The 17,673-nt window shown below is 33.9% G+C and overlaps 1 protein-coding gene across 4 annotated transcripts in view; it reads left to right on the plus strand.

Annotated features, from left to right (window-relative positions):
- col12a1a (collagen, type XII, alpha 1a) overlaps nt 1–17,673 on the plus strand; it is an 84,552-nt gene that overhangs the window by 19,111 nt on the left and 47,768 nt on the right. For 3 of the 4 annotated variants that reach the window (XM_073827406.1, XM_073827403.1, XM_073827404.1), the window contains 11 exons: nt 1,704–1,970; nt 2,062–2,254; nt 4,766–4,887; nt 7,591–7,740; nt 8,171–8,290; nt 9,424–9,588; nt 9,692–9,838; nt 13,089–13,234; nt 13,583–13,712; nt 15,757–15,902; nt 17,513–17,642. In XM_073827406.1, the coding sequence (XP_073683507.1) occupies nt 1,704–1,970; nt 2,062–2,254; nt 4,766–4,887; nt 7,591–7,740; nt 8,171–8,290; nt 9,424–9,588; nt 9,692–9,838; nt 13,089–13,234; nt 13,583–13,712; nt 15,757–15,902; nt 17,513–17,642 (1,716 nt within the window). The remainder of the gene's footprint in view (nt 1–1,703; nt 1,971–2,061; nt 2,255–4,765; nt 4,888–7,590; nt 7,741–8,170; nt 8,291–9,423; nt 9,589–9,691; nt 9,839–13,088; nt 13,235–13,582; nt 13,713–15,756; nt 15,903–17,512; nt 17,643–17,673) is intronic. The other variant, XM_073827405.1, reaches the window with a different exon arrangement.

Consider the following 17,673-nt stretch of genomic DNA (forward strand, 5'->3'; position numbering starts at 1 on the left):
GCATATAGTTTAATGTCTTTATTTCGGGATTATCAAAGTAAATTATAACTCAAACTTGAGATTTTACTGGGGCACAGCAGATTTTCACTGGGGCACGTGCCCCAGTAAAAAGGGTCTAGCAACGCACGAACCTGCCCTGAAGCGGCTTCATAACTGCATCCATGTTTGCACGTCTCATTTGATGTGGTAATTTCACAGAAGTTGAAGACTCTTTCTCGCCCCCTACAGTGCAATTCGACTAGGTATACGTCATCCGCACGAAAATATCAAGGTGAAAGTCATCATAGCTTGCGTAGTTTAGACCCAGCTCCAAACCCAACTTTGAGAATAGATTAACGGCGATATTTTTTTTATCGCCCGATAAGAGTCTCACGTTAACGCAGCACGTTAACGCCGATAACGGCCCACCACTAATATATATATATGTGTGTGTGTGTGTGTGTGGTGGTTGATAATAGCTCACTTAAATATTGGAACAAATCCAATAATTTTCAGTAGGAATATGTGAGTGAGGCTGAAAAATATGTACTGTGAGCTGTGCATCATACATTGCTAGACAATTAACAAAAAGGCACTTTTTTGTCTTTTTGAGATTTTGCAAAATACAGAGAACCTTTAGAACACCAAGGTAATCAAAATTGAACATCTTGGCACCCACTCTTGACACCCTACCAAGTTTTGCATTTTGGAAAGCAACACTTACATTTTCTTCAGAAAATGTTAAAATCAATTCTTGAGTTTAATGTCTGCTTTAAAAACACTTTGCAACATAAAGACATGGTCTCTGTAGTATGCTGGAGATAAAAGCTCCTAGACAGAAATGTCTCAGTGTTCATTTTGATGTGGAAAAACTGAAAGACTGACTTGAATTTCCTTTCATAAGCTCAACACCAAGTGGGGGCAGAACGTCATTGCCATAGGTTTGCGTCATTGCCACCGTTTCCCCTGAAATAGCTTTGCTGTGGGCTATTGCACCATATGGTGTAATGTATGGAGTGTGTGTAGTGGCTGATTTAATGATTTACACATGCTCTCTATTATCAAGGGATGCAGGATTTCAACACACTCTCCAGCACTTACTGCATCCTCTTATTCAATGGGGCAACTCACTCCAGTTTAGGACTGGTAAAGCGTGCTGTAAATTTGTAATTGGTTTATCCTACTGTCTAGCTATTTATTTATTGTCTGTCATGTACAAAGTCTAGCAGTTAAGCCGAAAACAGCATTCTGGCTCAGGTGGCTGCATTTTATGTCTGCCATCACTCTATTCCGTACCTCTTTCAATATCAACTTTAACACACTGTCCTTTTGGATCAGGGATTCTCTGAAAACTTGGAAGTGTTGTTTTCCACCCATAAAACTTGCAATTTGTAAAAGATCTCTCCATCTGAAAGTGTTCCGTAGACCGATTAAAGCAGACAATTCATTCCTTTCCCTCCTGCGTAAAAAAACACTCCGGTCACGGCATAAAAAGAGAACATTGCACAGAACATTGCAGAGTGTCTGCGTTATGCATGACGTACAACCGTTTCGGCATGTCTGGTTTCACCCGGTTTGGAGATCTGCAGACTATGTCGGATCAAGACTATCTTGGCAGACAAGCTTTCATTATTCAGATGGTTTGGTTTTCCTGACCCCTAGGAAATGTGGTAGGTTCAGTCCAACATTTAATGGACATTGTCTTTCATTTCCCTCCCCAACAGTGTCGGCCGCTGCCAGAGTTCTTACAGTTTCAGAAGAAACAGAGAAGACCATGCGGGTGACATGGCAGCCAGCACCCGGCAATGTTGTCAATTATCGCGTGACATATAAACCTCAGGGTGATACACGCCAGTTGGCCTCCAAAGCACCAGGGGGCACTAACACTTTAGTCCTGAGACGACTGCAGTCCCAAACCACTTACGATATCACAGTGGTTCCCGTCTACAAGTTTGGTGATGGAAGAGTAAGACAAGGAGAAGGAACAACATGTAAGTTAATAGCAGATATCTGACAAGTTGTTTAGGTGGACATGTTTGTGCTCTTTGTTGTCTAATTTGACACTGTTTATTATCTCTGCAGTGTCTCCATATAAGGCTCCCAGAAACCTGCAAACTTCAGAGCCCACCAAAACCAGTTTCAGGGTGACCTGGGATCATGCTCCAGGAGATGTGAAGGGCTACAAGGTCACCTTCCATCCCACTGGGGAGGATATGGATCTGGGAGAGTTGCTAGTAGGCCCCTATGACAACACAGTGGTTCTGGAGGAGCTAAGGTATGAGCCGCCAATGCAGACACATTAAACTTAACACACATCTGTTGAAAATTTAAGATATGCCTTATGAACACCTTTAAAGTCAATTTGAAATGGACAACATGTACCTTCTTAAAACATGTTAATGGTAGTTTTAAGTCATGAAGACTTGTAGAGACAATTAAACAATGGAAAATCTGCAGCATCGACACTGTTATTAAACTGGACTTAATTGAGCTGAATAAAGACAGTAGAGCTCCTCATTAGAGCTGCTTATAGTTGAATTAGTTTTGCTTCATAATTAACAAACGAATAGAGTGATATTAAAAGATCACAAAATATGAACGCAACACACTAAATTGTACTTTAAGTGTTTTCTTTATATAATGATTTTCTATGGGAATGCACTCTTTGTTCAACAAACATTTTATTTGTGCATTGCGTTTATATTCCGAGCTCATCTGCTTGCCTGTGCATATATGTTTTATCAATAAGATGTATACTAAATTTAGTTCTCTTAAAGCATTAAGCCACATTAAGCATTTCTTTAAAAAATTTTCTAAGAGAAAGTATTTAACATGGAATTTAGCATGTTATTTTTATATTCTGGATGCAAGATGCTTGCCTGTATATAGTATGCATCAACAGGGTTGGGGGAAACGCATTACAAGTAACGCAAGTTACATACTCTGATTACTTTTTTCAAGTAACTAGTAAAGTAATGCATTACTTTTAATTTTAAAGAAAATATCTGAGTTACTTTTTCAATAAGTAATGCTAGTTACTTTATTTTACCATGTATTGACTGACAGCTTACCTGAGAGAAATTGGAAGTACACTGTGTAAATATGATGTTACTGTATTTCTACATTAAATTTTATCATGCATTAATTCATCTCACTTGCAAAAAACATATTCAGTATTCTTTAAAATGAATAAAATCTGTAAAATGCAAACTCAGAATAAAAAGCAAACCTGCAATAATTAAATATGTTAAATTTACATTTACATTTAGTCATTTAGCAGACATTTTTATCCAAAGCGACTTACAAATAAGAACAACAGAAGCGATCAAAACCAACAAATGAGCAATAATATGCAAGTGCTGTGCCTTTATGTATTTAATCCCATTTTATTAATCAACGTCTTTGCTGCTGACCTTTGATGATCCAATTCAACCATACTAATACGCAAAAATGACTTAAGATAAACTAACAATTGTGCTTTTCTTTTTTTTTTATTGCTGAAGAGTTTGAACTTTTTTTGTGTGCATTCTACTGTACAGATGTCAATTTAGTTTTCCTTCAGTCTGAGCTCTATTCATTTCAGTTTTGGTGTGAAAGATTTTTTACATTTGCCAAAAATAGAACTATTTTATATTAAAAACAAACAAGCAAGCACTGCCCAGATTTAAAAAGTAACGCAAAATTAATGTAATGTATTACTTTCCATAAAAAGTAACACAATTACACTCTTAAAAAAAGGTGCTTTAAAAGGTTCTTCACAGCGATGCCACGAAGAACCATTCAGTCAAAGGTTCTTTAAAGAACCATTTCTTTCTTACCTTTTTATAATCTGAAGAACCTTTTTTCACCACAAAAAACTTATTATAATACATTACTTTTAAAGCAACTTTCCCCAACACTGTGCATCACCAATAATTTGTATACTTAATTTAGTCTTTTAAAATTACTGTCCTAGTATATGAGTAAAAAATAACTGGTGGACGGCAGAAAAAGCCTTGTTTTGCCCTCCAGGTAGGGCTGGGCGATTTGGCCAAAAATCAAAATCTCGATTAATTGAACATTTTAACCCGATTACGATTAATGAACGATTATTTTATTCATTAATAAAATTATATTTAATTATATTTAAATAATATTTATTTTTTTGCCCTCATAGTTCACTGACAAGTTTTGTACAGTAAATATGCTCACATATTACAAGTGAGAGATTTTTGAACGAAGGGTGCACACACTATCTACTATCTATGATTATTTATTGAACATCAGTGTTGAACAACTGAAATTAAAGCACACATTGCTTAAAATGAAAAGTCACATTTTTCTTAAATTAGCGAAAATAAATAACTTGCACTTTTGGAAACAAAATAAATTATTTATAAAATAATAATAAATATTAAAAGTAGAAAATAAGCAGTATCTCTTCTAAATAAAATTACTCTTGTATATCCTGTAAATACTTTTTACTGTATAAATACTGTTTAAGCTCTCCATCGACATGTCGGCGGAATAACGCAACATAACGGAGCGGGGTCACGTGACTCCACACGCAGTAGTGTTTTTAAAGGGAAAGTAATTGAAATAATTGACCTGGAAAAATTTGATCGATTATAGGTTCTGAATGTCGATTTCGATTACTTTTCGATTAATCGCCCAGCCCTACCTCCAGGTGTCTGTTAATGAAAGGCTGTGATGTCATGTGAAAACCATGAACTGTGCATTGTGATCTATTAGCATTTTAAGGTTGATAGATGAGATTGTTGACTGATTCGTGCTGCTTTCGTCTCAGGGCCGGCACTAAATATTCAGTGAGTGTGTTTGGTATGTTTGATGGAGGAGAGAGTATGCCACTGGCTGGAGAGGAGAAGACCACCCTCTCTGACGCCCCTGAACCTCCACCCTTTCACACAGGTAAGATTAATAAAACCCTTCTCTCTTTCTGACACAAAAACCAACAAGTCAGATCTCATGTTACTGCAGAGTATTCAGCTCAATATGTAGAGAGTTCCAAAACAATTAGCATACACCATTCATTTTGTAACATGAGATATATGGAACAAATCTGTAGCGTCTGCTGTGCATTTATTGAATCCATATATACAAAGCATAGGTTTCTTGTCAGTTTTGAGTCGGAATTGTAGGCTGCAGTCTAGTACTTTGAGTAATGGCAAATACCTTTCAGAAGAGCTAATTGTGTTGTGGACGAGTAGACAGGGTGACTGCGCCACATGGTAGCCATGTCTCTGCCTTTGCATGGAAGTACTCTTGAATTTCAAGAGCGAGAAAGATTATCTGCTCACAATTACTAATGCTTTACTACTTGGTTAAAAAGTGACATACAAAATGAAGGCTTTGCACATGGTCGGCTGACCCTGGACTGGAATGTTGCTCCTAATTGGAAACAGATCCAATGGTGAGGGTCGGCCGACCAACATCAGCAGGAGAGGGAAAGCAAACATTCCCAAACATGAGCTCTGAGGTGTAACGCTCAGCTTGTCGTTTGCATGCGACAGGCACCAACAAAAAGTACAAAAATTAAAATAGACTAGTTCTATGGAAATATTATTGCATGGCTTAAACTGATTGCAAAAGTCATAGTTAAAATAACTGATTTACATAGCATATATATAAGTTAAATTGTCAACACTTTAGAAATGAGTTAACTACATGAACATGAACTAACAATGAAAAATACTTTTAAAGCATTTAACAATCTTAGTTAACTTTTAATTAATTAAATTAAATGTATTAATACACTATTAAAAATCAAAAGTTGTATCTGTGAATATTATTGACATCTAACAATGAACAGTTGCATTATTGTATTGTTCATTGTTAGTTCATCAACTAACATTAACATTTGGGATCTTGTGGTAAAGGGCTATCGCTGAATCGAAAAAAATAATTAATTACATGATTTTTATAATTTCCTAATATTTGGTGTGAACTTTTGCAGTGGAAGTATGACATTTTTTTTAAATGGTCAGTATCATCATTTGTTTATTTGATTAGTGACCTGCTGGAGAATCTTAAATAGTTCCTATTCATTTTTTTGTTACAGTTTAAAAAAAAAAATGTTTTAAATATAAACATTTTCAGGTTATTTTCAGTGATAAATTAGATTCTCAATTGTAGATCTTCAATATTGTCTTAACACTTTTTAACATTTTGGCTCTACAATGCGTGAACATACACACTAGTGTGCAAAAGTTTGGGATCAGTAAGATGTATTTATTTATTTTTTAAGTTAAATTAATAATTTAATCATTTAACACCAAGGAAATGTATGATTTTTCAAAAGCTTTTTTTTTTTGAAAAATCTTTTTCAGCATTCTGTTTATCAAAAAATCCTGTTCAGCACGAAAATGTTCCTCAAATCAGCATATTATAATGACTTTTGAAGGATCATGTGACATTCAAAACTGGAGTAATGATGCTGAAAATTCAGCTTTGTATGACAGGAATAAAATACCTTTTAAAGGCAAGCAACATTACAGCAAATTGTAATAATTGTAGGAACAACTGTGATAATATTTCACTATATTTCTCAGTCATGAAAGGCATTTTTGATCAAATAAATGCGGGGCTGTTGAGCATAAAAGACCTCTATGAAAAATCTTTTAAATATCTCACTGACCCAGACTGAGCAACCTGAATGTGTTTAAGAAAGCCCACCTTGCCATATGTCTATACTGTGGTAGATCCTTTCAGTTATTCACTGAAATGTATTAATCATCTTTCACTAAAGAGAACATTTCACAGTGGCTTTCTAATAATAATGTAGAGATGGAAGATTGCTGACTACTGATTATAATCATTTAGCTTGTGAAAAGTGAAGTGTTTAATTTAAGGCATAGTTTAGTTGTCTCATATTGTAGTTTTGCATGCAGAATACACAAATACATCTGTGTTTTCTTACTTTCCTAAAGTATGTTCCTGGCTTTAATGTTTGGGGTACTAGGGGTCATAATTTAAATGTGAGAATTCCACATTACAATTGAGGATAAGCACCTGTTTGGCTAATAAATCACTTTTAAAGCCTTAGATAATTCATTTTATCGCTACTAAGAAATTCCCACACAGGTATGTGCCTAAAAACACATCTCATAAACATAATAACCATAATAGCTGCCCATATCTATTGAATGTTATCCATTAATGTTTTTTTTTTTTTATTCTTGAGGGATTACCTATAAATCAGACAATTATGCAACATGTTCTCTTTGAGCAGGGCCAGACGGGCGGCACTTTCCCTCTCGTTTTCCTTCATTCAGGTGTCTGGAGAGATAGCAAGATGGGACACAGACAAAGACATCTCTTACAGAAATGTTTATCGTTTTTAAAATTTAAAAGATGTTATTTAACATAATATGTAAAGAATATGTTTTTAACATGCCAAATAAAGAGTTTTGTCATGCTTTGCATGACTGTGTGAATGTTTTGTGTGTCCAAGTCTAAACTCTGAGTCTGAATGTCTAAATTCTGATCAATCAATCTTCATCACAAATCATATCTGTTTTCATGTTTACATCTGCTTAACACTAGTTTTAATTAATATTATTATTAATTTGATGATAATTCACCGACTGAAGGTATTGTTCTGTGATGAAACAGATGTAAAGTGCAAAACCACAGCCCAGGCTGATATTGTCCTGCTTGTTGATGGATCTTGGAGCATTGGTCGACTGAACTTCAAGACCATAAGGGCTTTCATTGGTGGCATGGTGGGTGCCTTTGACATTGGGCCAGATCGTGTCCAGATTGGTAAGAGAAATTTATCTTAAATCCCATATTACTGAGAAGATCCACAATAGTCCCATGAACAAATAAATAGAAATTACAAAATGTCTAAATTCTTTCTCCTAGTCTCTAGAGTTCTCTCTCCAGTCTCATGTTTCTCAGATTTTCTCCTGAGAAAAATACCCTTGTCATCTCACATGTGTGCTTTAGAGTTTATCTCAACAATGTTTCAAAATTTGATTGAGTAATCCAAGATAATACATTTTGCAATCACATCTCAGTATAACCTCATCAATTCTCATTACAATTCTCATGTATCTTGTTTCTCATGAATGTTTTATTACTCTTCAAACATTTGAGGATAAAAATCGAAAGAAAAAAAAATGGTGTTAGGTCTTTTGAACTGTAAAAGTCAAACGTCTGAGCATTGGCATCTGTATTTGTCCGTTTATAGGTCTGGCACAGTATAGTGGAGACCCAAAGACTGAGTGGCACCTAAACTCCCATAGGACCAGAAAACAGCTGCTGGATGCTGTGGCCAATCTACCATACAAAGGAGGAAACACTCTGACTGGTACATCATATTTTATTCTGATCTATAGGTCAGACTTAACACACTTCGTTTGTGGTGAATTTCTAAAAGTTTGTATGGAAAGTTTATGTTCTATTTGTCATGATGTCACTTACAGCTCCAATTAAAAAATGGAACAGAAAATGTTTTTTTTTTAATCTTCAGAAAATATCTAAAGAAAAAAATCTTTGCATATGTGTTTTGTTGTGTATCAAAATTTATGCCTCAAGAATTATAGAATGAGACCCTCAATTTTATTCAGAGGCCCAAACTGAACAAAATATGCCATTTGGTGCAGATGACGATATTTATATGACCAAAAAGTAAGATGAAATTATAATAGCTTATAATGTAAATCGAAGTGATTTTTTTAAAAGTAGCAGATACTTACATAAAATTATATAAAAATCAGTTGTCACTCTGCACTCTTAAAAATAAAGGTGCTTTAAAAGGTTCTTCACAGCGATGCCATAGAAGAACCATTTTTGGTTCCACAAAGAATCATACAGTCAAAGGTTCTTTAAAGAACCACCTCTTTCTTACCTTTTTATAATCCTTCTTTTGCCACAAAGAACCTTTTGAGAAACAGAAAGGTTCTTCAGATGTTAAAGGTTCTTTATGGAACCATTTAGACAAATGGGTTCTTCTATGGCATCGTGAAGCACCTTTATTTTTAAGAGTGTATATCTCCAATAATATATCTTTGTAAGATAATATTTAATAAGTTTTATGATCAAAACGTATGATGCAATATAATACAACGATGATTAAGAAATCAAATAAACATTTCTTAAAAGCCTCATTATCATATTTAAGATAATTGATTTTTCTAATAAATGATGTCTGGATAATCAAGTAAAGCTAATCTGATTCAGTCTAGTAAGTGTTCATCTTAAAATTATAACAATAGAAAGCTTACAATTTTAGTAATTTGTACAATTATACTAAAAACCCTTTACATGCTAAAAAAGTATAAATATACTATAGTAGACTGTGCACAACAGATCATTTAGAGGCCTTAGAAAAGTAGTAGCTTTAAAGTGTTAATACTGGTCTTCACTATAGGTTTACTGTCCACATTCTGTAGACTAATATTTCAATATTCCCTAATATTTCAATATTCCCTTATTCTACAGGTCTTGCTTTAAACTACATCCTGCAGAACAATTTCAAGGCTAACGTTGGAATGCGTCCAAACTCTCGGAAGATCGGTGTCCTGGTTACTGATGGCAAGTCTCAGGATGACATCACGGTCAACTCTCAGAACCTGCGTGACCAGGGCATTGAGCTATATGCCATTGGTAAGAATTGGTTCACCTTACAGTCATGAAGACTTGGTCAGTGAAAAACACTCTATTGAGTTTAATTGGGCTTTAATGTGTCTTTTGTGGTTTTGATTTTCAGGTGTAAAGAACGCAGATGAGAATGAGCTGAGAACCATTGCTTCCGATCCCGATGACATCCACATGTACAATGTGGCTGACTTCTCCTTCCTGCTAGACATCGTGGACGACCTGACAAACAACCTGTGTAACAGTGTCAAGGGTCCAGGTATTGCTGAGATCACACTCTTTGAAACAATGAGGCTGAAAGATAGTGCTTCTGAGGGAATAAAGGTCAATATGTGACCCTGGACCACAAAACCTTAAGTCTTAAGTAGCACGGGTATATATGTAGCAATAGCCAAAAATACATTGTATGGGTCAAAATGATCGATTTTTCTTTCATGCCAAAAATCATTAGCATATTAAGTAAAGATCATGTTCCATGAAGATATTTTGTAAATTTTCTACCATTTTGATTAGTAATATGCATTGCTAAGAACTTAATTTGGACAACTTTTAAGGCGATTTTCTCAATATTTAGATTTTTTTGCACCCTCAGATTTCAGGTTTTCAAATAGTTGTATCTCAGACAAACATTGTCCTATTTTATCAGACAATATATCAATGGAAAGCTTATTTACTCAGCTTTCAGATTACGTAAGAATCTCAATTTTGACAAATTTACACTTATGACTGTTTTTGTGGTCCAGGGTCACATATGAGGGAATAAAAGTCAATATGATTGCGACTAGATTGTGAATAGTTTGCATCATTTATGAGAATGAAAGTCTAACAGCAATTAAAAAAAAAAGTTATTATATCATAAAGGCTGCATTTACTTGATGAAAAATACAGAAAAAAATGTAATATTGTGAAATATTATTATGGCTTAAAATAATGGTGTTCAATATTATATAGTATAGATTTCTATATTTCTATAGAATATATTATATTATTATATTATTACAATGTTATATTTTAGAATATAATTTATTTATTCCTTTGATGCCAAGCTGAATTTTTAGCAGCCATTACTTCAGTTTTCAGTGTCACACGGTTCTTCAAAAATCATTCTAATATGCTGATTAATTACTTTTATTATTAATGTTGGAAGCAGTTGTACTGCTTAATATTTTTTGGAACCTGTGATTCTTTTTTCAGAATTCTTGACGAATAAAAGGTTAAAAAGCACAGCATTTATTCAAAATATAAGTCTTTTCTAACACTATAAGTCTTTGCTATCACTTTTTATATATTTAACACATCCTTGGTAAATAAAAGTAATAATTTCTTTCAAAAAAAAAAAAAAGAATGAAAATGTACTAACCCCAAACCTTTAGATGGTAGTCTATATATACAAAGGATTTCTGTTTTAAATAAACACTATTCTTTTCAGCTTTTCATTTGTTAAAGAATCCTGGAAAAAATGTCCAAACAAAATATTAATGAAAATTCAGCTTTGTATCAAAGGAATAAATTACATTTTAAAATATATTCACATAGAAAACAGTTATTTTAAATTGAAATAATATTTCAAAATATTAAATTTTTTTTCTGTATTTTTTATCAAATAAATGCAACCTTGATGAGCAAAAGAAACATCTTTAAAAACAATTAAAAATCTAACTGATCCCAAACTTGTAAGCACCAGTGTAAGCTTGCTCAGAAGTGGAACAAATGCATTTACGCAAAAATTACAACTGTATACTTTAAAATTAAAACTGGATGTCGAGGTTGGTCAGAACAGGCATAATTTATTCTAAAACTGTATTCTGCATTTCATCTTTACTCGCAGGCACTTAACAGCCTTAAGTCAGCTATGTAAAGAGTCTGTTTCATAGGAACAGCTTATTATATTTTGATTAAAGTTTATGAAGGCCAAGTCTACAAGTAGACAATTCATGATTAACAGTTCTCCTGCCAGGTTGTTTGATAGAATAGAGTGCAACAGCCAAACCTTTCAACAAAGGTTATTATGTGATGGTACTATATATGTGGTTACATTTTAATTTGATAGTACTCTTTAGACATTCTACTAACTATAAGTAATTTTGCAACTGCATGTCAACTAACTTTTATTAGAGTATTAGTAGATTGTTGAGTTATGGTTACGGTTAGTAATAGTTGACGTGTAGTTGCATGTTATGTTAGCATGTTGATGGGACGCTATCCTTAGGCTAGTCCTAAAAGGTTCAAGAATTAGTCATTCCTGTTCTCTTCCTTTTTTTCCCTTTTTACAAAATTGAAACCCTAAGGGTTTGACCTTTTCGCGATGAAACTTTGACACTCTGAAACTTGATCCAGGCGCAGACAGATGCTCCAAGCTCCCGAAAAACAGACTAAAAGCGCTCCAGTCTAGAAATGCCCCTGACTATCAGAAACTGAAAAAAAAGCTGCAGTTTTGTTAATACTCTAATACATACTTGAACTTTTGACTCATTAGCATTATCTTCTACCAGACACATTAGAGCACTGTTAGGACTGCTACAGTGTTATAGCTCATGTAATCTCATGAGCAAATTCTTCTCCTCTTTCAGTGTAGCAAAGTTAAATACGAGACATTTCTCCCAGGGAAAATTTCAAGAGTTCTGTCATGAACCAAAACAACCAGCTCTGAGATGATCATAATATTACAAACTTTCGAATTCGATTTGAAGCAAAAAAGTATTTGACAATCAGAAAAAAGGTGCCCAGTAACTGTCAGAGCTACAGTCTCGTGAATCATAGTGAATGTAATTGGAGGAAAAAAGGATGGTACAATACAAAAGCATTGACTTATCATTGATTACAAATACATTTTATTTTATCTTTGATAAAGTGTTCAGATACACACAAATAAAAGTTGACTGAATGTAGCACAGCCAACTCAGCTGTGTTATTTCCAATGCTTTGCATGTGTTTTTTAAGGAGACTGTCTGTTTAGTATCTGCTGACACTTTATTTTTATTGTTCTATACGTAGCAGATCTATATATACGTAACCCTAAACCTAACCCTACCCTAACAGTCTACTAGTTCTCTAATGAGAGTTAGAAGACATTTAGTTGCAATTTAATGAGATTGAAGGCCATTTCGTCCAAAAATTTTGCACGTTAAAAAATAAATACAACCTCACGTTATGTCAATCGAGCTAACACACTGTCTCCGAAACTTTCGTTGTTTTTGCACGTATGCGTTGAAAAAGCATACGAAAATTTCGGACTCAGTGTGCAATGACCTTTAGTTGACGTAAAGTAGTAACCAAAATTCAAATATTCAAAATCAAGATTCTAAATAAATACATCACTGTATGCACTCTACAACTCTAAAATAACTTCTAAATTATTTGGAACTATGAACTTTATTTTGTTCGGAGTTATAGGACAATGTTTACATAAATTTACAAAATTTGCTCAGAAATAGCCTAGATGTCACAGTCTAATGTATGTATGTCAAGGGTCAAAGGTTAAACACTAATCACCATCATTATCATAACAGGAGGAAGAGCTCCTGAGCCACCCACTGATCTAACGACCTCAGAAGTGACCCATTACTCCTTCCGTGTCACCTGGGTCGGCCCAGATGGACCCGTGGAGAAGTACAGAATAGAGTATGTGAGCACTGCAGGAGGAGAACCACAAAAGGTATGAATGAACACTTGACATGCTTGGAAAGCATTACTATTATTGCTCATTGTTAGGGTTAGGGATTTGAACAAACCCTAATTCTAAATATTAAACTTTAGTGTGCAACTCATCTAAAAGTATTATTTATACAATGCACATTCACGGCAAGAAAGAGAAAGAGAAAGTGAGGATTGATGTGTTTCATGTTGAGCCAAAACTAGATTTCTTCAGAAGTCTGGAAGTCCGGAAACCAATTGAAAAGGCTAACTTTGATTTGACCTAGAAATGATTAATTTGTTTTCTTTCCAAACACAGTTGTGTCCTATTCCTGTGAGTTCTCACTTTTGCTTTGTTGCTCTGTTGCAGTTGCTTGTCGACGGGACCGTGACGACTGTGGTCTTGGAGAGTCTCACACCGCTGACGGAGTACATGGTGAAGGTTTACTCAGTGGTGGGAGAGGAGAGCAGTGACCCCCTCAAAGGCTCAGATACAACATGTAAGTGTGCATTTACCCACAATTCACTCATCAGCAGAACAGAGCCAAATCCTCAACAATATGTATCAGCACACTGATAAAACATTGCAAAAATAATCAGAAACAAAATTATTTGTACAATGGACAAATGTAATTGTTGTTTTAGATATTAATGAGGATATGGTTCTGCACTTCTGTGTACCATGGTAATACACATTTATTGCAAAAATACCTTTCTATAATGTTCTTAAATATTTTGGAGTACTATGGAAATACTATTTTGCAAAGATACTTTTGTAAGTGGGTTAAAGACGTTAAGATGTCCATGTTAAAAGAAATTTACGAAAGTGATTTTATATCCATAAATAGCACATTAAATGTAAATAAAGTGTCTACTTTTAAGATTTCAGATAATTTTTTGGAGGATAAAATGTCAGAATTTGTCTGAAACAATGTTACATTGTCATTCAGTGTAACAATATTTATGTAAAAATTTAAACAGCATGCTTATTCTGACTTGTACATATTAAAATATATAAACGAATAAGGGATTCGCAATTTCATTGTGTTTTAAACGAGTAAAAAATTGTATGATATTTATTTTTTATTGCTCATGAACATGAAAACAATTAAATTAAACAAAAACGTCTTTGACCCAAGTATTTTATGATACAGTGCTTGGGGGAATCTCACAAAAACATGTCTAGTTAAAAAAAAATCAAAATAAATATTAATCATAAATTAAAATATCAATTATAATAATAATAATAAATGAATACTTTCATTCAGCAAGGATGCAATAAATTGATCAAAAGTCGTAGTAAAAATGTCTATTATTTTTTATTTCTTTTACACTTTCTATTTATTATCATATTATAAATCATCATATGTGACCCTGGACCACAAAACCAGTCATAAGGTTGAATTTTACAAAACTGAGCTGTATATATAATATGAAAGCTCAGTAAATAAGCTTTCTATTGATGTATGGTTTGTTAGGATAGGACAATATTTGGGCGAGATACATCTATTTGAAAATCTGGAATCTGAGGGTGCAAAAAAAATCAAAATCCTGAGAAAATCACCTTTAAAGTTGCCCAAATTAGGTTCTTAACAATGCATATTACTAATCAAAAATTACATTTTGATACATTTACAGTAGGAATTTTACAAAAAATCTTCATGGAACATGATCTTTACTTAATTTCCTAATGATTTCTGGCATAAAAGAAAAATCTATAATTTTGACCCATGCAATGTATTTTTGGCTATTGCTACAAATATACCCCAGTGGCTGGTTTTGTGGTCCAGGGTCACATATTAGAATGATGTTGAAAATTCAGCTTTGATCACAGCAATACATTTTATAATTTATTTAAATCATTTAATAAAAATATATTACAACAGAAATCTGTTGTGGTATTTCACAATATTACTGTTTTACTGTATTTTTGATCAAATAAATGCAGCCTTGTTAAGCATTAAGATACTTCAAAAACATTAAACATTAAAAATGCTCTTATTTTTTTTTTAAATGCAATTCAGTTCTTGACTAGTTTTGTGAGATTCCCTTTGTGTAAAATATTGATATTTAAGTATTACTTTGCTGATGTTTAGCCAGTTACTGAGAAGGTGCAAATAAAATGCTATGCAATGTGATGTGAATGTGCTAATATTGCTGTACTTTTTTGCCACATTTAATATTTTAACATTATGACTTAACCCTAACATCATCATTGCTTTTACAGCGCTCTGAATGTAACCGTGTTGTATTGGGCATGATGCAGCTTTGCATTGCAGAGTGTCATTTTATTATTTCATTTGCCATCTATGTGTTGACATTTGCAAATCTGTTTGTCTGTCAGTCATTTTCATCACATGAGTATTCCATGTTCATTCTCATCCAACCATTGTCTCTCATGGTGTTCCATTCCATCCTGTCCTACATCCATCATTCCACCCGGAATGCTTCCATGTTCCCATTCGAGCTTCAGTCCGCTTAGATGGATAGTCAGGGATCAAATTGCATAAGAGAAAGAGAGAAAAGGCATGTTCCCTTCTGTAGTGCCTCTCAGTGCTGTGAGGAACATGAACATCTACAAAGTGCGCTCCACCACCATGAATGTGAGATGGGATGAGGTCGAAGAAGCCACAGGCTACATGCTTCTCTACAACGCCCTTAATGCCACTAAACCCTCTGTGGAACAGGAGGTACGGTGATGCCACACATTTCAACCACTGCCCAGTCTGCAGTCCAATCTCTAGTTACTCAGCCTTTTGGAAAGTCTGGTCTTGAAGCTGAATATTTATAAAATAAAAGCAAAACGTGCTAATAATTTTCATCAGGGCTTACTGGAAGAGACAGAATGTTCTAATGGAAACCCAGCGGTGCTATGCAGCTCAAATCTGTCAACAACTATGACATACTGTAGCAGAAAGAGGAAATGGAAAGCATTTTTGGAGATATTGTAGATACCGCAGGTGGTAGGTCTGCATTTGTTAGGTTCAAAAACGTCCTTTATATTGCAGCTTTTGGAAAATAACAGCTCATTAGCGCTTTGGGGCTTGTTAGCACAGTTTCTTTTTCATGTTTTTCACATAGTGCGAAGATCCAGAGGTCTCGACGTCACTTCTGGCTTGAATTTGATGTCCACAGGGCTTGTCAGAGAGAGCAGATGTTTCAAAATCGTTTCTCCATTTTTTTAATAAGGAAAAAACAATTGCTTATGGAGTTTTTGTTAGAGTTTATAGAAACAGTCATAATGTCTTGAATGCAAAAATATATTCTTATTTTTCTTTATGTTTGTCTGGTTTTCTAGCACAGTCTATTTAAACATTCACTGTAAGAAAAATAATTAGCTGCCTTAAATTTTTAAGTACAGTCAACTTAGTTGTTCAAGTCATTTCAACTTAAATTACATTAAACTGGCTTAAAAAATAGTTAAACCTTATACAAGTCAGAAGTTACATTTGAAAACTGCTTAACTTATTTCGATGAATTCAATAATGTAAAAACATAACTTTTTGGTCATATAATTTTTTACAGTGTTCATGAGAAGCTACATTTTATGAAAGATTGTTTAAAACAAGATATATATATATATATATATATATATATATATATATATATATATATATATATATATATATATATATATATAATATTTAAATTTGACTTAAGTGACTTAAGTAGGTGTATCATGATTTAGGAATGTTTAGATATTTGTTCTGGAAAACGAGACAATAATTTGGGGATTGTTGGGATAATAAAATAAATAGATAAGTCAAGACTAAAATCATAAGTTCTGCCAATATAGAAAACTCTATAAAGGATTTATAGATATTTTAAAGTGTTTGTACTAAAAATGTCCTGCTGAAAAGACCAGAAAATGTTGTTTTTTTGGACACTAATCCCACGCATTTCTGCACCAGTCTTCTTGAATAGCTTTACAGCAACATGAAATCAAAATAAACCCTATTTAACTTTTTTTGGCCATGATTCTTTAACTTTTTGTAATTAGTTTTTTTTTGTCAAATGTGAATTTTCATTTTGGCTGACATTGTCATGGCTGTGTTCAGCCTAGTGTTATTTTAGTTTCACTGATAAGTTTTTTAGTAATCACAGTCAGTAATTAATTTTTTTTTTTTTTTTTTTTTGGTTAATAGTAATAAGTTCAGTATCCATATCCATTCAAACTATCTTTGAAATTCATACTGGTCCGACCTGGTCTTCTCAGCAGTGGTGTAAATAATGTTTTCCATCATTTTCCCTTGAACAATTCCACCATCCCTTTCATTTGTGATGTGGTTGACTTTCACAGATGCGTGTGAAAGGAACAGTTACTGACGTCCAGCTGAAGAAACTTCGTCCCAAAACGGCCTACAGCGTTTCCGTCTTCGCCCTCTTCGGCGATTACGCCAGTGAACCTCTTACTGAACGGGGGGTGACCCGTAGGTGGCATTAGGGCTTTTTTCCCCTGAG

The sequence above is a fragment of the Garra rufa genome, chromosome 21 (genome assembly GCF_049309525.1).
Source record: "Garra rufa chromosome 21, GarRuf1.0, whole genome shotgun sequence".
Taxonomy (NCBI): Eukaryota; Metazoa; Chordata; class Actinopteri; order Cypriniformes; family Cyprinidae; genus Garra; species Garra rufa.